The 21,215-nt window shown below is 42.0% G+C and overlaps 2 protein-coding genes across 4 annotated transcripts in view; both read right to left on the bottom strand.

Annotated features, from left to right (window-relative positions):
• Nucleotides 1–787, bottom strand: part of LOC311523237 (uncharacterized protein) — a gene marked incomplete at its 5' end in the record, with an annotated part of 104,328 nt that extends 103,541 nt beyond the window's left edge. The window contains one exon of the mRNA XM_084633011.1: nucleotides 582–787. Within this exon, the coding sequence (XP_084489137.1) occupies nucleotides 582–787 (206 nt within the window). The remainder of the gene's footprint in view (nucleotides 1–581) is intronic.
• Nucleotides 788–14,028: 13,241 nt separating this feature from the next.
• BMS1 (BMS1 ribosome biogenesis factor) overlaps nucleotides 14,029–21,215 on the bottom strand; it is a 39,557-nt gene continuing 32,370 nt past the window's right edge. For all 3 annotated transcript variants that reach the window (XM_084635585.1, XM_084635587.1, XM_084635586.1), the window contains exons 19-23: nucleotides 19,578–19,700; nucleotides 18,306–18,453; nucleotides 16,637–16,812; nucleotides 15,433–15,594; nucleotides 14,029–14,570 (exon numbers count right to left, since the gene is read on the bottom strand). In XM_084635585.1, the coding sequence (XP_084491711.1) occupies nucleotides 14,340–14,570; nucleotides 15,433–15,594; nucleotides 16,637–16,812; nucleotides 18,306–18,453; nucleotides 19,578–19,700 (840 nt within the window). In that variant the 3' untranslated portion in view covers nucleotides 14,029–14,339. The remainder of the gene's footprint in view (nucleotides 14,571–15,432; nucleotides 15,595–16,636; nucleotides 16,813–18,305; nucleotides 18,454–19,577; nucleotides 19,701–21,215) is intronic.

The following is a 21,215-nucleotide window of genomic DNA, read 5'->3' as shown; positions in this document are numbered from 1 at the left end:
GATCGAAGAATAGTAGTCAAAAGCAAACCTCAGTTGGGCAGCCCCTTTATAGAATAAGCCCCGCCCACAGGAAGGAGGTAGGCTAATTGCAATTAAACCACAGAGCTGAACTATGGCATAACAGCACACAGTGCTGAGTAATTTTTGAAGAGGCAGCAGCTGTTTATGATCAACACACACAAGCTTTCTTCCCCCTCTCTCCCTCCCTCCAGTTGGTCTCACCGCTGCTCAGTCCCAACTTTATGTAATAAACCCCCCACAATAACTGGCTGTTGAAACACAGCTGTGCTTGGTCTGCTGGTTTAATACACCATCCTCCACTGCTCATCTCACCTGATGAGAGTACTCTGCACCCTTTCTTTGATTTTGTGGAGTACATTCACAAATAGTATGGGGGTAGAACAGCTCAGTGAAAAATCCCAGCCTTCTAAGCACTTCATTCCAACAGGTTTTCCATAGGGCTCAAAATCAGCTGGAATTGACTCCAAGTTACAATGAACTTCATTACAGCCCCATCAGTTTCTGAGGAATTGAGGCTTTTGTTAAAAGCCTAGCTGCATATGCACTGGCAAAATTAGTACCTGTATTTCAGGAACTCCTGGCCCCAGACTAGGTGCAACGGTACCAAGTGACTAGCAGAGACTGCAGCCACTGAAACCTGCTCTGAAATTCTGTGGCACAGTGATAAAAACACCAGGGCTCTGTCTGCATCTGACGGCAAATACAGATCCAAATTTTGAGGAGGTCTCTGGTTGGGGGGAGGGACCCCGTCTGAAAGTGGCCCCATGCAGTGATTGGCTGAGTCAGAAGCCAATCAACATGAAACTTTCTCTCATAAGAAAAGCGTGACCTATCCATTCCATGCCTATGGTAAGTGTAAGCTTTATCTGCTAAGCTTGCATTGTTGACCTTGTTGTGTATGCCTTAATGACATTGACATTTAAATTGGCATTATTCCATTCCAAAAATTGATGCCTTGTTGAGATGAATGGGGCATTTCACACCTTTCAGAGCTATTGTTTCCTGCCCTGCGTCTGCTGAGTCAGGCAGATAAGGTTGCATTAGTTACACTGGATTCATTTTTAATGAAAAGCTTAGCTCCTGGAGCATACTTCAGCAGCAAAGGGGACATCCTGTGGCAAATTCTATCTCCCCTTCTTTGCTGAAAGAAGAGAGGTCTGTTCTTGGTGGGGTAGAGCGGTAAAGTGTCTCCAGGTTAACATTAGCCACAGTAGCAAAGCCATGAATATCCCTTCCATTTACTTTAATGGGGAGATATGATCAAAGCCCAAATTAAAGCTGGTTAAACCTATTTGGATTATTTGTGAATCAAACACTCAAAGGTGCTCTCCAGGCTCCTGTCATCTCCGGTAGGGGCACTGTTTTCTGTTTCATTTTGGGGTGGTAGGGAAGGGGGCAAGGGAAGACTGGGGATTTCTAACAAACAGAACACAACCTAGCACTTTGTGGACTCCACAGCCATTTCTTCAGGTAACTCCTGGTCCTGAGCACCTGCAGAGCATCTTGGCCAACATCATAAGCCAAACATACATACGCGGGACATAAGATTCTAGACCCCATAAGATTCATGTTCCCTTGCTGAACATGCTCCTGACCACCCCCCAAGGCATGTCGGTGTTGCCAATGCTCACACATTTATAGAGAGTGAAGAAATAAGAGAATCCCTGGACCAGAAAGTTTACAGTCTAGAACAGGGGTGCACAAACTTTTTGGCCCAAGGGCCACATCTAGGTATGGAAATTGTATGGGGGGCCATGAATGTGCATGAAACTGGGGCTTGGGGTGTGGGAAGGGGTGAGGGTGCCAGCTGGGGGTGCAGGCTCTGGGGTGGGGCCATAAATGAGGAGTTCAGGGTGCAGGAAGGGGCTCTGGGCTGGGACATGGGGTTGGGGTATGCGTGTGGGCTCTGGCTAGAGGTGCGGGCTCTGGAGTGGGGATGAGGGGTTGGGAGTGCAGGAGGGTGCTCTGGGCTGGGACTGAAGGGTTTGGAGGGGAGGAGGGGGACCAGGCCTGGGGCAGAGGGTGAGGGGCATGGGAAGGGGTCAGGGATGCAGTCTCCGGGCGGCCCTTACTTCAGGCAGCTCCAAGAAGCAGCGGCATGTCCCTCCTGTCTCCTACTTGGAGGGGTGGCCAGGCAGTTCTGTGTGCTGTCCCAGCCGCAGGCGCCACCCCTGCAGCTCCCATTGGCCATGGTTCCCAGCCAATGGGAGCAGTGGGGGTGGCACTTGGGGCAGGGGCAGCATGCGGAGCCCCCTGGCTCCCCCTATGCGTAGGAGCCAGAGGAGGAACATGCCACTACTTCTGGGAGCCACATGGAGCCACGGTATGTGTGGAGCAGGCCAAGCCCCCGACCCCACTCCCTGGCAGGAGCTTGAGGGCCGGATTAAAACCTCTGAAGGGCCTGATATGGGCCCCAGACCGTAATTTGCCCACCCCCCTGGTCTAGAGCAAAACACAGTCATCTTATACCAGGGACTATCAAATATCCATTAAATTGGGACTATTTTTAATCTCTGTTTAGCTGCATGGGATTCTAACCAGTGACCTATCTATTAGTAATACCCTGAACCACCCAGTCCCCCATAAGTGCTAATGATGCCCCTTCCAGAGTGAGACTTGCTTTCTGGAATCTTCATAACATCCAATTCTCACTTTCTGGAGCTTACACAGGTAAAGTCAGCCACATATTGCTCTCAGTCTATGGCATACCCTATTCTTCAAAAAGAAAAGGAGGACCTGTGGCACCTTAGAGACTAACAAATTTATTTGAGCATAAGCTTTCGTGAGCTACAGCTCACTTCATCGGATGCATCCGATGAAGTGAGCTGTAGCTCACGAAAGCTTATGCTCAAATAAATTTGTTAGTCTCTAAGGTGCCACAAGTACTCCTTTTATTTTTGCGAATACAGACTAGCATGGCTGCTACTCAAACCTATTCTTCAAGTGACAGCTGCCATTAACCAAATACAAATAATAAAAATGCAACAGGAAGTCTCATTTTAGTACAATATCCAAATTCACTTCTAAAGATGTTCTGGGGTCCTTGCACTAATATATTTACATAGATGCATTTTTTTCACCCCCATGTCGTTCACTGGCAGGGAATGACCTGACAGTTTTCAGATCCATAACATGGACCTTGTTATGCCAGTTCAGCTCCATTACACCTGAAGCCCTCAAGGGCAGGGCAGGACCATGCATTCTTAATGCCCATTAACTTGAAGTAAAATCCTCACAAAAACAAGGAAGTTCTGTATTGCCAACTTTAAAAAGTCTTTAACTCCACCTGCTAATTCATGGGCAGACTATAACCAGCCTTCTTGCTTGTGAATGACCTACAGAACAGGAATAATTCACAGAACATATCCATGAATAGTTTTAATTAAATTATGATGAAATGGAAAATTATGATTAAATGTCAGTTGTTTGTGGACAATTGGTGCACAACAACAACAAAGAGGGAGATTTATCAAGTAAATTATATAATGCAGATTAATCCACCAGCTCTTGTCTTTTCCATCTCTAATATCTACTAGGCACATGCCTGCCAAAAAGCTTAGCAACTTCTTGCACAACCTTCCTCCATACTGAATGTGCAAGGAATTTAGAGCAATCTCTGTCAACAGAGCATGGCTCTGTTTCCCAGCGGTGGTTAGACCATGCACAGAGGTTTGTGAATCCACTACTGCCATGGGAACTAATGGACCTGCTTGTTTAGCAGTAGAAACCCCTGCTTTTAAATCCAGCAGTTCTGGATACACTGAACTAGGGTCATTGATATATGAATATGTTGCCATATCAATTTACTATACAAAAGTCTTCCAGTCAGGAGATGGGGAAAAGCCAAAATAAGAGGGTGTAGCCCAATGTGGTAAGAGTCAAGGCAAAGCCAAGGCCAAAGCACTTTGAACGCTATCTTGGAGAAGGATTTTGGCTTGTGCAAAAGTTGTGGGTATATTTTTGTTATCTACCTTTTCTAGTCATTTACATACTGAACCCCTGTTTCTTCTGTTCTGTAATTTGACACCACATTTTTGCACCATCCTGTAGCAAGGTACTCCTATGTACAGGGTTAATTTAAAGCTATTGCCTCATTTTCGGCAACTATTTAACACATTCATCTTCTATGCATTTCAATTTCTCCCACCAATGCATCTCTTTATCATTCTTATAATTGGAATGAGGTGCTCCATTAAGCTTCCTAATAGATTCTGTTCTCAAAACCCAATAATTTAGGGCACAATACATTAAAACAGACAACATATTAAGACTGGTGTTTGTGAATATAAGGCTTCATCAACAGTGACCTTAAAACTAGAGCAAGGGTGGTGTTTAAGCTTGGTTCCAGAGAAAGCAATATCTAATATGCCTAATTGCAATAGGTGCTGTGCTATCTCCTTCAAAGAATCTTAAAACACACAGTACAGTGTAGATAGGAACAAACCATAGGCCTGATCTTTAGAAGTGTAGAATACCTGTAGCTCCCACAGACTTCATTTGGAGTTGTGGGTGCTCAGCCTTTATGAAAACCAGGCCCGTGTTTTTAACTGTATCCCTAAATTATACCAGAACCTTGTCTTAGTTTGGAGACCCAGCTAAGACATGTTTAAGGCCAGGTCTACACTCGTGAGCTTACAGCAGCACAGCTGCACCGGTGCAGCTCGTGCTGACAGGAGAGAGCTCTGCCATCAACATAATAAAACCACCTCCACGAGCAGTGGGAGCTGTGTTGGTGAGAGAAGTTTTCCCACTGACAAAGTGCTGTGCACACTACCACTTATGCCGGCAAAGCTTATATGTCATTCAGGGCAGGGGCGGCCCATGCATATAGGCGAACTAGGCGTTCACCTCGGGTGCCAAATTAAATGGCACGCCAAATTCGAGGGAAAAAAAATCAAATGAAAAAACATGAAAAAGATGAAAAAATAAAATAACGAAGCTGTCATTGTTTCAATTCCCGTGTGCGTACGGAGGGAATATGAATTATAATTCATTTCTCTACATTTCTGAGAATTTATTAGTATGTCAAATCTTTTATTTACTGCAAAAAATAAATAATATTTTAGCAACATTTTTTTCGATTTGCGATGTAGGGTCAAGATGACCCACTCCGCAATTTTGATAAGCAAAAACTCAGCCACAATGAAACACATCCACCAGCCGCAGAAGCTACAATGCTAGTGACACCTAACTTGAATATACATCAAGGTCGCATAGCCAGAAATTCATGTAGAGCGGAGATATCACGAGTTGATACACGTCAAATGGTCATTTTAACACACGTTGCAGGTAGATGGTTAAGAATTGAGCGAATGCTGTGGAAAATAACGACTTTCAGCATTATAAATCCAAAATGTGGGTATCTTTAAGTGTTATTAAACCTTAGTGTTATTTTTGGGCTGTATAATTATGAACTTTTCTTTGTTATAACTGGTTCACATGTAATAAATAAGGTCAATAAAAGAAAAGTAACAGCATTAACGCTTAATAGACTATGAAAGTGATGATGTCACACTCCAAGCGGGTAACCGCGAGGAAGGGGATAACTTTCCAAACAATCGGTGTCAGGTTATCATGTCGAAAAAGGTCATTTTGTTTCCATGTAAATGCTGTAACTAACTGTTTTAATAGGTAAGTGAGTGTATGTTACTAATCACTGAACCTTTTAGCAGTGAAACGACGTGTTGGGATGGCTGCAATGTGGTTTAAATCATCAGCTATGTGGTGGGTGTGTCAGCCATCCTTAACGCGATAATGCTTGCAGTCAGGAGCACAGTACATAACAATATTCAAATACCCCATGGCAGAAAGAGGAAGAAGAAAACCCTCAGGAGTGGAGTACCACAAATGAAAGGCTGAGAAGGAAAAGGACCAAGAAAAATAGCAGGGATCTTTCCTGAAATATCTTCTCTTTAATCCAAATAAAGATGGAAGCAGTTCACAGCATCCAGATGAAGGAATTTTACTTGGAGAGGAGGTTAGCTCGCATTTACATGGAAGCAGTTTGGAACATCAAGATGAAGATATACTACTTCGAGATGAAAGTAGCGCACATCCACAGAAAAGCAGTTTGGAAACTCAAGATGATGGCAACTCACAGCATCAGACTGATATGGAAGTGGAGAAAATTTATTCACCTTCAGAGACACATGCAGAAATTGAAGTAAATGAAGTAGAAGGAAGAAAGGATGAGGAAGTTACAAACAAGTTACAGTACGGGGACCCAGCTTCATGGCTCAGATGTGATGAGAGTGTGCGGCAAATTCTCATGGAACATGGACCCGAACAAGTTCATGAATTCCCCTTCCCTAAGGATGAAAACAAAAGAAAATTATCTGCTCAGCATTACAAGAGGAAACTCAGTAATGGGGAAGAAATTAATAGAAACTGGTTACAATATTCAGTGTAGAAGGACTCTGTGTTTTGCTTTTGTTGCAAGTTATTTAGAAATCAAGCAATTAGTACATCACTTACTGAAAATGATTTGAAGGACTGCAAAAACATATCTTCAATTTTCTCTTCACATGAAGAAGTACAGAACATTTGGAATATTTTCAAAATTGGAAAGACCTTGAATTACAATTGAAAAAAGGAAAAACTATCAATGAAGAAAATTTACGTGTGATCAAGGAAAAAGAAGAATATTGGCAACAAATATTAGAGCATCTGATTACTTTAGTGAGAGTTCTTGGTGGGCAAAATTTAGCATTCCACAGCCATGGTAGAAATGAAAATTTATACACTCCAGGTAATGGAAACTTTTTAAAATTTTTTGAATACCAACTTTGTTTGATCCAGTCATGAAGGAGCATCTACGTAAAATAACTGATCATGAAACACAGGTTCATTACTTAGAAAAAAATATGCAGAATGAACTGATAATAGCAAATGCCATTAAAAAGAAAATTGCCCATTCTGCAAAATACTTTTCAATAATACTGGACTGTACACCAGATGTGAGTCATGTTGAACAAATGACGATGGTCATTCGTTTTGTGGATAGGGAAAAGTCTGCAGATGAAGATAACGTTGAAGTACTCATAAAGGAACATTTTTTGGGTTTCGTACCACTGAAGGAGATGACTGGAGCATTTATGACTGAAACTATTCTACAAGAGCCTGAAACAATGTCATTATCTGCTGAAAACTTACATGGCCAAGGCTACAATAATGGGAGTAATATGAAGGGTAAAGACAATGGTGTGCAAAGGAGAATGATGGAAATCAATCCTAGGGCCTTTTTCGTTCCTTACAGAGCACATTCTCTGAATTTGGTTGTCAATGATGCTGCGAGATGCTGTTTGGAGGCAAGCAGTTTCTTTGGCCTGGTGTAACGTGTTTATGTGTTTTTCTCAGGCTCAGCACGCCGTAGGGAGATTCTGACTCGCCATGTGAATTCTCTAACTGTGAAACCACTTAGTCAGACAAGATGGGAGAGTCGCACTGATGCTTTGAAATCTCTTCGCTATGAACTTGGAAACATTTATGATGCCCTAATTGAAATTTCTGATGATACTACCTTTACTGGATCATCCGTCAATATGGCACGTTCAGATGCAGAAGCTCTTGCAAATGGCCTTTCCAAGTTCAAATTTGTGACTTGACTCATTTTGTGGTATAATATCCTTTTTGAGATTAGCCTCACTAGTAAGCAGCTTCAGGAAAAGAACTTGAACATACATTCTGCTATTCAAAAACTGCAGCAAACTAAAAATATTCTGGAGAAATTCAGAAGTGATGAAGGGTTCGAAAGAATACCAGTAGATTCTCTCGAGCTTGCTGAAGAAATAGACTTTCTGACAGAATTTGAACCAGAGCCAGTTCGCATTCGGCAAAAGAAACCACAGTTTTTGTATGAAGGCCGACACACACCCAGAACCCAAAACAAAGGTTCAAAGTGAATTTCTACTTTGCAGTCCTTGATACTGTTATTCACTGGGTTGACGAAAGATTTCAACAGATGCAGAAGCTAGAGTCAGCATTTGGCTTTCTATAGGATATCCACAGCTTGCAAAAGAAAACAGCAAAACAGATAAAATAATTTTGTATAAAACTGGAGTTGGCATTGACTTATGAAAATTCAAAAGACATTGATGCTACAGATTTGTGTAGTGAGCATCAGGCTTTTTCAAGAGGACTTAAGAAACATTCCACTCCTGAAGAAGTACTGAAGTTTGTTTATGAAAATAAACTCTCAGACAGTTTTCCAAACATTTTTATAGCTCTATGCATTCTTTTAACTTTGCCAGTTTCTGTAGCTAGTGGGGAACATAGCTTCTCAAAGTTAAAATTGATAAAAACATATCTGTGTTCAACAATGGAGCAAGGGAGACTTGTTGGACTTGCCACAATGTCAATAGAGCATGAAATAGCTGGAAAACTGGATCTAAAAGAACTTGTGACTAAATTTTCAAAACTTAAAGCAAGAAAAGTCATGTTTTAAAAGCAGTGTTTTTTTTATTCGGAGTGTTTTGTAAATACAGATTAAAGTTCATTGAAGAATTTTCTTATTTCTTTCTATATTGGATGTGGTGGTAATGGCAGTTAAAGCAGGGTAGCCTAATGGAGGATTTTGGATTTGTAATAATAATAATTATAATTAACATTTTTAATTTAATATTTGAAATCGGACTGAATCATCATCTAGGTCGTGTACAAATCTGTTATGAAAAGTTTGTGTGTCTATTTTATCTGATCTCAGAAACATTGGTTGGACAGACGGACGGACAAACCTAATAATTAAGCCTCTGTTTTTTTAAAAAAAAAAAAAAGCATAAAAAACATTAAAAGGAAAAAAGGGGCAAAATGTTTCCCAGTTTACCAAAAACGTCAGCCTAGATCTGCCCTTGAGGTTTGGGGTTGAGGGTGCCGATTGCATGGTTCACCTAGGGCGCCAGTTGCTGGCAGCTAGTCTAGGGCCGCCCCTGCTTCAGGGAGGGAGGGGTTTCTTTCACACTCCTACACGAACAAGGTCAACCTATGCTTTAATTACATCAGCAGGATACTGTGTTTTAACAGTCTTCTAACAGGGGTGGGATAGCTTGGTGGTTTGAGCATTGGTCTGCTAAACCTAGGGTTGTGAGTTCAATCCTTGAGAGGGCCATTTGGGGATCTGGGCCAAAAACTGCTGCTTGGTCCTGCTTTGAGCAGGGGGTTGGACTAGATGATCTCTTGAGGACCATTCCAACCCTGATATTCTATGATATATATGTTTCTATGATAGTTTCTCCACTGTAGGGGAAACCCTTGAAATGTGCTTAAATACTGCATCCATTAACTAGGTTTGCTCTGCCATGTGGGTGGGTCTTTTATTTCATAATTTCTTGTCATTACAGAGTAGCTCTCCAATTTTAAAAACATAATGGGTTTAAAATAAAAATCTCCCAAATGCTGATTGGGGCTGGAATGTCTCCCCTTGGTTCCAAACTTATATAGCTGGATGCATCAATACAAATGGATTGCACAGCACATATTTTATTCCATCTCCCAGAGAGCTGGATGGTGTATTGACTTGGAAGATTTGCATGTGGAAAACGTGTAAAAGGGTGGTTGTTGTTACATTTGCCTGGGGATTAGGCATGAGCAAAATTGCTTGTTATTTGTACCTCCTGTGACATTCACCATGTTTACTCAAGATAAGAACAGCTGTGGACCCTTGTTCTATCACGGGTAGGAACATAGCCAATGAGTCTCTCAGATAACTCAGGCTTTGTTGTAACATTCTCCCCGCCATATATTACTGAGACATTATTCTTGTGACAGAGATAGTTCTTACCTTGTAACAATCTTCAGACACACAGAGGAGGCTGATTGTTTCAGGTAGGTGAGTGTGAAATGTGATCAGAGCCTGGTCAAGCTTCTGTTCGTTACCTAGTACAGTACAGAGAGGATGTTCATCAAGACTGATCCTACCACATGTCTCCTGGAAACATCTGCAAATATCCTGCCCTATCAAGTATAGTCCATATTTGATAACATGCTAGATAAAAGGTAGTCAATTTGTGAAACGGCCCCATAAAAAGGCCATTTTTGCTGTCTAATTTAGGGCTAAGTGTTCCCATCTCTACTGAAGGGAGCCAAGAGAAGCCTAGACCTGTGGATTCTGGCCCATAGGGCACAGAACGGGTTGGGGAGCAACTGTTCCATGATATGCCCCACCCGCACACATGGCAGGTGTATCACAGCGTTCAGGCTCTGTATGTGGGAAAGGCTAGGCTAGAGCAGGGGGCTGGCTGGGCTTTGCCACCCTCTTCCCTCTCAAGCCCAATGCCAAACCAAGAAGAGTGAATGCTGAGTCAGGAGTAACCCATCTGTGCACCTCCTGCCAGGCTATGACAGCACAGCAGAGGTCAGGGGAGCGAGGGCAGTATGCTAGCGGAAAGCACAGTAGGTAAGGGCCAGTGCAGAGGCACAAGGTCTCCACAAGAATCACCTGTGTTCAAATGTCAAACTCTGTGCCCATTCTGAATGGGAGCAAAACCAACCCTCCCCTCTGCCCCCCCGAGAATCTGGAATAAACTCCCCAAGTACAAACTTTGGGCATTCCCCTTCCACTTTGGTGGTTTCTCCAGTGTAGCATGAAGCCCTTCATTTCTCCAGGCCCAGAGAATGACCAGCAGTTTTACTCCTTTCAGAAAGCTTCCCAGGTGTTCTCACAGAACTGGGCCAAATCACTCTCAGCTGCAAGTCCACCAGCATCAATGGTGTCGCACCAGGGACCCATTTAGAATTTAGCCCCCCTCTAGCATTACAGAACATTTGAGAACAAGCCACTTCCCTCTCCTATTCCATGGAGAGAAAACTAAAACATTTGAATGTGAAAAACAGGCCAAAGTAGTATATTAGAGGCCATTGTTATTAAAAAGAAATATCTTCCAGTCCTTTAGAATGAAAACCATGTAGTTGCATGCGACCAAGGCTCTGTTCACTTTTGGTACATAAAGTATTAATGTGCTCTCCCTGCTGTGCAAAGGCTGTACTATAGCCATTATTTTCCATGGTCATTTTAATCTATATGTTATGTGTCACACTTCCCTCATGTTATAGGCAGGGATTTATAGGGACCTACCTTAGAGCATACTAAATCAAAGCACAGGAACAATTAACAAATGTATTGGAACTTGGCCAGATTCTCTATCATCATAAAAGTGGGGGCCCCCTGAAGTCCAAAACAATGAAAAACAAATCTGCCTTGATGGTTACTTAATATGTTCCCCCTCATAAATTTCCAAAATAAAAAGGCTCTACTGGTGATTTTAAAATAGTTTTTTCTCTATTATGGAGGTAGTTACACTTTCATAGTTAAGGTGGAGTTGAGTTTTCCACTTAAAGCAGTTCTACCTTTTGGTTTAACATGGATACAATTTACCCTCCCCAAACACACACGTTACATCAGTTTTACTTAAAGATATTTTTAAACATAGGTCAGTTTAAGAATGATTTATTGCAGGGTAGTTTAAACTAATTTAAGCTAAATTGATATAAACCAGGGGTTTGTGTTGATGTAAAGAGACTATTCAGCCTTTTGCACCAGTTCAATAAAAAAATGAAACCTATTTTTTATATACTGCTTTTCATCCATAGATCTCAGTGTGCTTAATAAAAGGTGGAATGGCAGGTAGGCCAGTATCATTATGCCCATTTTACAGATGGGAAAACTGAGGCACAGAGAAGAGACTTGCTCCAGGTCACCCAGCAGGCCAGTGGCAGAGCCAGGAATAAAGCCCAAGTTTCCTATGTCCCAGTTCAGATAAATCATACCTTTAGTTAAAACACTGCAACTCTGGGAAAAGAAGAGCTCTTACTTTAAATGAATTTGAGAATTTATGAGTAATTTAAGAATTAAAAAATGGGTCCTTTCAAAAATTTAGCGTGCTGTGTCCCACCTTATATATAACTGAGGTGTATTTGGTTTGTTCATATGGAAGCATCTGTTTAAATTAATGGATTTGCTCATCTTTTGAATTAGACAATATTTATCGAGGCTGCATAGGAAAAAAAATAGTATAAGCCTAATCAGAACACACATTTGGAATTGGCCTGCCACAGAACACGTTTTCTTACCTGGACCAGTGCTCTGAGTGGATCTGACCACAAGGAAAAACACAACTGCAGTCCTTCTCTTCTCCTTTTTCTTCTTCTTCAGCAAAGGTACTATCAGCAAAGCTTTACACACTTCAGTGTGTCGTGATCAGAGTTCAGAAACAGTTCACAACTTTAGGTTCCCATGTTTACCTTTAATAAAGAAAAACGTGCAGGCAGGGGCTGCACTGGTAACCTGACAGGACCCAAGGGCTACATCTAATTGGCATAAATTAGAGAAGAATGCAGAGGAGTGGCTTGTGGAAGCTACAGATGGCAGCATGCAAACTTCAGATCAGGATGCATGTACCATCAAACCTGAAGTCTCAGTGGGGACTGTTATATGTTTGTACAGTGCCTAGAACAATGAGGCTGGAACCACTAGTGGACACTAATAAAATAACAGTGGGTCACTCCTCCATGCTTCAGATGAACCGTCATGAGCTGCATGGTAAAAATCTAAGGGTGGCCACTCAACTACTCAGCAGAGAGGGTCTGCTTTTATTTCGAAGTGAACCCCCCTCTTCTCATACCTAGGCACTTTTCATTTCATGTGAAGAAAATAGTTATATTTTCACAGAGGCCTGGTTTCCACCTCTCGTGAACAATAGATGCATTAGAACTGCAATACTAAAAGTTTTCCCCAACATGGTGAGATTAACTAAGAGAATCCTAGAATGTTAAATGCTCACATGAAAATCCACAACCACCCCATTCAATATAATGCCTTTATGGACAATGTGAGCACGAGGGAGCCCTGATCCTGATTGGGATCTCTGCAGTAATAAAATAAAAATAATGAGGAAATTCAGTTTGAGGAAACAAGATCTCATCTCTGAATGAGACCCCAAAAGATTATAATCCCAAAATTTTATCTGACCACTGCCAGCTGGGAGAGGAAGCATTATCATTAGCTTTGTGCCAGCAATGTTTGGTGCTATACATGACAAAATGAAAATAGTCCCCTCTATCTTACTAAGAGCTTACAATTTAATGCTTTGTCCACATAGCCCAAAAGGTGTTGGGTTTTTTCCAACTGAGTTATTTTAACATGACTGAAAACCCCCTTCGACCTTCCCTCCCCACCACCACCATGTAGGCAGTTTAGTATCATTATGATCAATTGAGCTGGTTAGACATGAGCATTAAGGGTGTTTTCAATAGAGTTATCCTAACTCAACTAAGCCAACTTGATTGGTGAGGGGGGAAAAAAAAATCACACCTTTTGCTCCCAGACAGACAGGTCCCAAAGTACTTGCACAAGTTGTGGAGTATGCATGCATGGTTCTAGCCACCGTCCAGGGGCAGGATGCTGGTGAATCATTTTTTCTTTTGAACACTTGGCTTTGAACTATAGCGGAAGGCATATGGGAAGTACTTCTGTGGTGCTCGAGTTCAGGAATGCAAGACCCAGATATATGGAAGTGACTACTTCCATGGCATTTACTGTAACACCAAAGCCAAATAACGCACCCTGCTCTCTCCAGGATGTGGCTGTTGTGGATTAGTGAGCGTCCTGCCTTTTCACAGTAGCTCTGCTGCAGGGCAGAATTAGGAAAAGACTGAAGACCTGTCTACACTCAGAACATCACAGAGGCTGCAGCGCTTCAAAGTAGACAGTACTTATGCCAATGGGCAGACCTCTCCTGTCCACCTCCCTGAAAGGCGGTAGCTCGGTCGACAGAAGTCGACCTAGTGCTGTCTACACAGGGACTTGTACTGTCTTAACAATGCCTCTCAAGGGTGTGGATTTTTCACACCCCTGTGCCATGTAGTTATGCTGACTTTTCTAGTGTAGACCAGGCCTGAGCATTACCAACCCAGAGACAGATTCTGACGCCCTTATTTACATTAAGTAGCACCTTACTCCACGAGCAGTCCATTGAAATCAAGGTGGTCCATTCATAAATGAATGACATTCAATAATTAACATTAAAATAGTTTAATGGTTGCTTGCAGAGCATGCTGTATGGATGTAACTGCATGGAAATACTAAGGGGACAGTTCTCCAATAGATTTACGCTCCCCCCCCCCCAATAATAATTTATAACTTTTATTTATATGCATTTCCAAATGATAAGAAGTCATATTAATATTTTTCCCCTTGTCTTCTCAATAGCAAGTTCAGTTTATTCCAAGGCATGTTTCAGATATTGTCTTTTGACTAGATGTTTGTAGGTACTGCAGAGATAACTATCCTCCAGTTCCATTTTAGATCTGATGAGACCTCCAGAAACTCACTTCTCTCTCTCACCAGATCCCTTCAAACTTGATTTCTGCCTTTTTTTCTCCTTCTGTCCCATAATTCGAAAGAGTTTTTTCTTGGCTTCCTTTTGCCTCTTAAATTTCTCTTCCTCCTCCTTGTGCTTCCTTTTGAGGTAATCTTTACGGTGCTGATGATGGTTTAATTTGGCCTTCTTTATTTTGTAGCTATGCACAGTACCCAAAGCAGTAAGTAGGGCTGATATCTGGTTGAAAGAGAAAACAAACAGTTAAATATACAAATAGTTACATTTGAGGTGAGCCACAGAATGGTTTCCAAAAGAAAGAACAAATTTAACCCCTGGGGAACCATGAGTTAAAGATATTATTTAATGAACAGTGTCAGGATCCGAGACACTGGGCAAATCACTTACTCTCACTGTGACTCTGTTTCACACCTTTGTAAAATGGGGATAATTACCATGCCTAATCCTAGGAACATTAAGAGGCTTACTTATTATTTATGAAGCTATTTTGAGATCCTTGCATTGAAGGTATTATTGAAAAGTGTTGTGCATCATTATTATTATTATTGTTATTATTAAGATTATTTAATGTTACAGGAAGGCTAAACTGAGGTTTACATCCTCCCGTCCTTACAAACCCTCTATCTTTCCCCAAATCCTGCATCATCACAATTTCTTTATTTGTGTTCAAAGCCTCTCTTTACTATTAATAGATGGCAAACATAAGAGCAAAGAGAAGCAGGCAATTATATACCTAAAACTCCCATAACTGCACACCATTGACCTAAACATCTTGAGAATACTACGACTAAGACATACTAGGAGAATTGGGGAGACATACTTTTGTCATACATGATCTAGTACAACAATTCCTAGCAACCATCTGCTCTGTAGTCTGCTCAGGACCAATTCAGCATAGAGCTCTGCTATGTACCACATACAGAGATGGAATGATGGCTGGAGGCAAGATATAATCTCAGGAACAAATTTTTGGCAATAGCTGCACATTTCAGTGATCCTAAAACTAAATTAAGAGTCATACATGATCCAAGCAACACAATCTTAAACAGGAAGAGTTAATTTCACAATAAAACATATTTACCTTCTTTTCATGAGGCTCCCTGATAACCGCTGGTCTCCACTGGTCCTTTGTAGGCTTAGCTTTCTTCTCATGATTCTTAGGCTTGTTCTTAAATGGCAGTGCCTTCTGGAGTGCTTTAGGAATGTGGAGCTTATTGAAATGCTTCTTCTCCCTCACTATTGGCTGAAAAAACAAATTTCACACACACGTAAGAGTCGTATTTCTATAACGTATTTCTATTTTTTCCTGTGCACATTTACATTTCAAATAAAATGAGTTCTCTGTCATTCTTGCCCTTGGCTGGGGATGACAGACATAGTAGAATGGTACCGGTGAACCTAAGGCTAAGGTTTTGTCATGGATATTTTTAGTAAAAGTTATGGACAATAAAGAAAAATTAATGGAAGCCCATGACCTGTCCCTGACTTTTACTAAAAATATCCATGATAAAATGGGAAAGGGCTGGGCAGCTGAAAAGTGGCCGGGAGCTCCAGGGCCCCCACCACCCGTGGGGGCTCAGAGTTCCAGGGCCCCCAGCCGAGGTGGTTGGGGAGCTAACTGGGTACCTCTGCCCCCGCCACAGGGGCTGGGAAGTTGCAAGGTAGCCCCGTTGCCCATGGTGGCCTACAGCCTCAGGAGGCAAGGATACCTCACAACTCCCTGCCACTGCGGGAAGCTGTGGGACCCTGCAGCTCCCAGTCACCAGGGCTGAAGTCATGGAGGTCTTTGGAAGTCACGGATTCCGTGACTTTCATGACCTATGTGACAAAATTATAGCCTTAACTGTGTCTCATTACATCTTTTGGGTGAGATGTAAAACCAAAGCCCCTATCTTCAAAAAATCCTATGATGTGCTTTTAAGAGATTCTGGATATTAGCTTTGCCATCCAAGAAAAATGTCTTTGTGGTAATTAAGAAGTCTACCTATATTAATCCAATGCCATTTAATTGGGATGTCCCACTGGTTCTCCAATTTTTCATGGGTCACTTTGTAAACTCTCATTGATCCACCATCCAACTCATCACCTCGATCCCCCACAGCTTTTCTGCATACCACCCAAGAAGAGCCATGCCAGCTCTTCTGTGAGTGACGAGATGTACACACACACACATATACATACACACACACACACGTATATTGCACTTAATTTTACATTGATTTTAGGAGCAGCGGAGGCCACACACACATATTTTAACACGCAGATTGCAAGAATATAGAAGATACCTTATAGAGGGAATCTTTGTTTTGCTTCAGTCTGATGCCCCGTTCATGCCTCAGTTGGCCAGTTGTCTTCATTCCTGTCCAAGTATCTTTCTCACCTGCTGGCTTCAGCAAGGATGTTACTGGGTTATAGAAGGCTGGGATGGAAACAGGATACCATGTCCGCATAAAGACAATATCTGAAAGGAAAGAACATGATCACTTAGCTTTTGACAATGTGGTTTACTGTATCCATGCTACAGATAGACATTTGAATAAGGAAGTCAACTGAACTGCAAACTGCACACTAAATTAACTTCTATTTTACAAGAGGAGCACTCTTCTTATCCTCAGTCTCTAGAAAAGGGGCGGGCAAACTTTTTGGCCTGAGGGCCACATTGGGTTTCCAAAATTGTATGGAGGGCTGGTTAGGGGAGGCTGTGCCTCCCCAAACAGCCAGGCATGGCCTGGCCCCTGCCCCCTATCTGACCGCCTCCCTGCTTCTCGCCCCCTGATGGCCTCCCTGGGACTCCTGCCCCATCCACTACCCCCTGCTCCCTGACCACCCCCGGACTCCCTTCCCCTGACTGCCCCCCCCGCCACTCCATCCAACCCCCCTCTCCTTCCTGACTGCCCCCCCCCGGACTCCTACCCCCATTCAACCCCCCTGTTCCCCGCCCCCTGACCACCACCCCAAACTCCCCTGCCCTCTATCCAAGCTGAGCTGAGGCTGCGGGGGAGGGGGAACAGCAGGTGAGGGACAGGGGGCTACCCTCCCGAGCCAGGAGGGTCCCGCGGGCCGGATGTGGCCTACGGGCCATAGTTTGCCCATCTCTGCTCTAGAACATCAGGCAGAGCAATGCATGTATTAATACCTCTGGACTCCTCAAAACCTGCATACAAGTTCCCAAAGAGAAGCATATTCCTGAAGAGTCCCAAGTTCAGTATCACTGTACTAGATATTCCTACCTGATTAAAAAAACATATAATGATCTATAGCAAAGGAGGTCACGTATAGATTGTGCCTATTAGTAGCAGCATATCCAAATAATTAGTCTTCCCTCTACATGCTTTTCAAAGCCAAACTATATGCTGCTATTATTTTCCAGGAGCACAAATTCAATATGGTGTAACTACAATCATATGAGAAAAGAGCATAGGGCACAGTGACCTGATGCACATATCATCCGACTGCAGTCCAGTAGGGAATCCCCAGCAGATCACTAAAAATTAAACATCTGCTTTGTCATCACACATCAGATGAGAGAAAACCCCCTGATTAAGGGCTATCAACTCTCCGCTGATTTATAATAAAAATCCCTTTCTAGCACTCACACCACTATATATAGCATATGCTTGAGTTCTCTAGGCAAACAGAGTTCTAAATTCTCCAGAATATAGTTTACAAAATAAACTAACACTGAGGGCAGAAATAGGTCACCTAATAGATGTTCTTCATCTGTATTTCCTATTATTCTCAACAGCAGCATAATTGAAAAGAACCAACGTAAGTGAAACTCTTTATCACACACACATTCATCACCACATGTGATAAATAATCAAAAGATTCTGTTCTCTCTGAATTCACATTTAGGTTATTAGAGATTCAAGAATACAAATGGTGCTTCCATTCTTGGGGAAGGAGGAGAAAAGGCATGGGATGATAATCTCTTTTTTGGGGAATGCTGCTCACCACTCATCAGCAGCTTGTCTTCAAATGTTGCCCTGAACGCCCCTTCGGGTTTTCTAAGAGCCTTTTTGATCTGTCCTCGAATACCACTCACAGTGCGAATGGCCGCCCCTTCAAATTTAGCCACTTCCAATGGAGAATTGAACATTCCCTGTGAAACACAAAGATTATAGATCATTTATTAAAGATGGCATGTTTATTATGAATAAAATACAATCCTACCACTCTCTACACAGACCTGTGTAGGCCACAAAAGCACAATCATCCCCAAGTGGTTTATCATAAACAGGGAACTGAGATCATAAATTGTTGTTCTTAAATTTATACTGACACTGATCACATTAAGTATCTATGATCGTGATTATTTTTTTCCTCTAAGATAGTTTTTAGTTAGATGGCTATCTAATTTACACCATATAAATAGAGGTAAAATTTCTTAACAATAAATCCAGGTTTTCACCTTTGCACCCATCCATCTCAACCATGAACGAGTTAAAAAGCATCTGCCCATTTCTCCTTCAAAGATTTGTTTGCCATAACATAACATTTGGCAGGCATCTTGTAAGGTGTAACTGGCTTAAATCACTGGGAGGCGTCGGGGGGAGAGTATCTAATATAATGCAGCATTCTAGGACAAGAGTTTCTGCATTTATAAAATACAATAAATCAGTGGGATTACTCATGGTCTTAAAGTTAAGTGAGGGATTGAGTGCTTTGTTGGACTGGGTGCAGAGTGCTCAGCAACTTGCAGGCTCAAGCCCCAAATCGCCTAACCTAAAGCTCTGTTTAAGGTAGCCTGCAGGCTTCACCAAAGCTGTTTGGCTCATTGGAAACTCAGTATTACACCACCTCCTCCCCCAGCTAGCTCCACAACTGTACAGGAAGTCTTAATTTCTGCAGGAGCTCAGTTTCCATCCTGCAGTTTGTAAATGCTATAGGATTAAACCCTGCTGGAGAAGGAAAAGACTGGGTTAACATCCTGCTGAGATGGCAGACACTGGGGAAGCTGGCCAACTGATTATCCACACCCCACCTTTACGAAACCCTCTGGAAGACAGTACTGTATTTGGCACAACAGAGTTTAGAAGAGTGAGGTTTGGCTAATGGAGATCATAATAATTTATATTCCCTGTAAAATACTTTTACAAAACTTATTGAATATACTTAAAAAAAATGAGCAAAATTTCCATTACTTTAAAGAGACTGATGAACTGAGCCCCAAGTTGCATTTCTTTCCAACCTTCATTCTAGCAAGATTACAGCACACACACATACCTTAATAAATGATGTGTTTTTGTAAATTTTAAATGGAAAACCAGTCAGCTTTAATTTCTTCACAACTGTTATGGATTTATCTAAATCAAGCACGACTCCTGTGGCAGCTATCCGGAAATCAGGCTGAAATATACAACATATAGATGATTGATAGATCATTAAATGTGTAGAACAACAATCCTACTGCCAGCGACTGAAGAACTCACTTGACAGGTACTATTTCATTACATGCCATAGCCAGAGTTCACAGACTTTACAACTAACAGTAGCGCTGCAGCATGGCAAACTAAAATCAACTTCATGAAAACTGGCTGAGTTACTGCCAATGTCATATCCCTAGCACCCATTAATGAGCTATTTGGAATGGCTATTCAAATTAATTTTAAAGTCATCTTTAAGAGTTTTTCCCCCCGTTTTCTACTCTACTCTGCACTCTGTTTCTTCATGAAAAAGAATTTTACACGCACACACATGCAGAATGGCTCAGAGCAAAGGGACTTTGTGTGTATTGTAATAGCAATCATACCTCTCTTGTTGAGACAGTATGAAGATATCCTTTAAATATTTAAAAACCAAAGAGGAAGGCCACATAAAAGAAGACACTTCTCTTAGGGCTGGGTTAAGGGTTAACAAAACAACCACTCAAGAGATACTACCTGGCTAGCCAGGGAGCGATCGGCATTCCTTAATATGTGGTGTAAGTGCAAACAAGTGTACGTACATTAAAGGAACGTCTACACTTGGAGCTAGGGTTGTGATTCCCACCTCACACAGATATACTTGCACAAGCTCTCATGGAGCTAGCATGCTAAAAATAGCAACATAGGCTAGCTGTGCCTAGAACGAACTCGGCTGATTCCTGTGGGTACATACTTGGCCCTGCTAAGTTCCTGTGGCCACACTACTCATTTTTAGCATGCTAGGTCAGCAAGAGCTAGCACATGTATGTGTGTGTGTGCGTGCTGAGAATCACAACTCTAGTTCTAAGTCAGGGGTTTCCAAACCTTTTGCCTGCGTGACCCCATTTTGAAACTTACTCTTTCCTATAACCCCAGGCAGCAACATAGCAGCCAAAAACATCCAAGGAATTTACACATTAAGCATCTTATTTAATGCTCTCTCATGTGACACATGGGCTTGCGAGTTGAAACACAGCTTCTCAAAGTTTGGTGGCGTGGTGGAAATTGCACCTCTAATCTCCAATGTGACGTCAAAGGTAGATTGATACCAGCCGATGGACACAAGTGTGCTGAACCCAGCTTCACACAAATATGTGCTTGTGAATAGCACCATCAGTTTCACAATGTATGTTTGAGAGTGCAGGATATTCATTCTTGACAGTGAACAAGAACTGCAGGAGAGAAAGTTGGACATATGTTCCTCACAAGAATCAATCACAGGAAATTTCGATGAGCTATTTGATTTCAGCTGCTGGCAAGTCCATGGCATCAGGCTTGCACTGAAAGGGCAATTATACTTTGTCATATCCAAGTAGTGGAAAAAGGATGAAAACCGTTCCTCCAGCTGGCTGAGATGCTCAGACATCACCTGTGTGGGAGGCAGAAAAATTACATTGTCAGATAGGAACTTGCAAAGCTGTGGGAAGAATTCATAGTTTGTCTTCAACAGATTATTCTT

This window comes from Lepidochelys olivacea, assembly GCF_965140295.1.
Source record: "Lepidochelys olivacea isolate rLepOli2 genome assembly, chromosome: 7".
In the NCBI taxonomy this organism is placed as follows: domain Eukaryota; kingdom Metazoa; phylum Chordata; order Testudines; family Cheloniidae; genus Lepidochelys; species Lepidochelys olivacea.
This window is presented reverse-complemented; position numbering and strand designations above follow the sequence as displayed.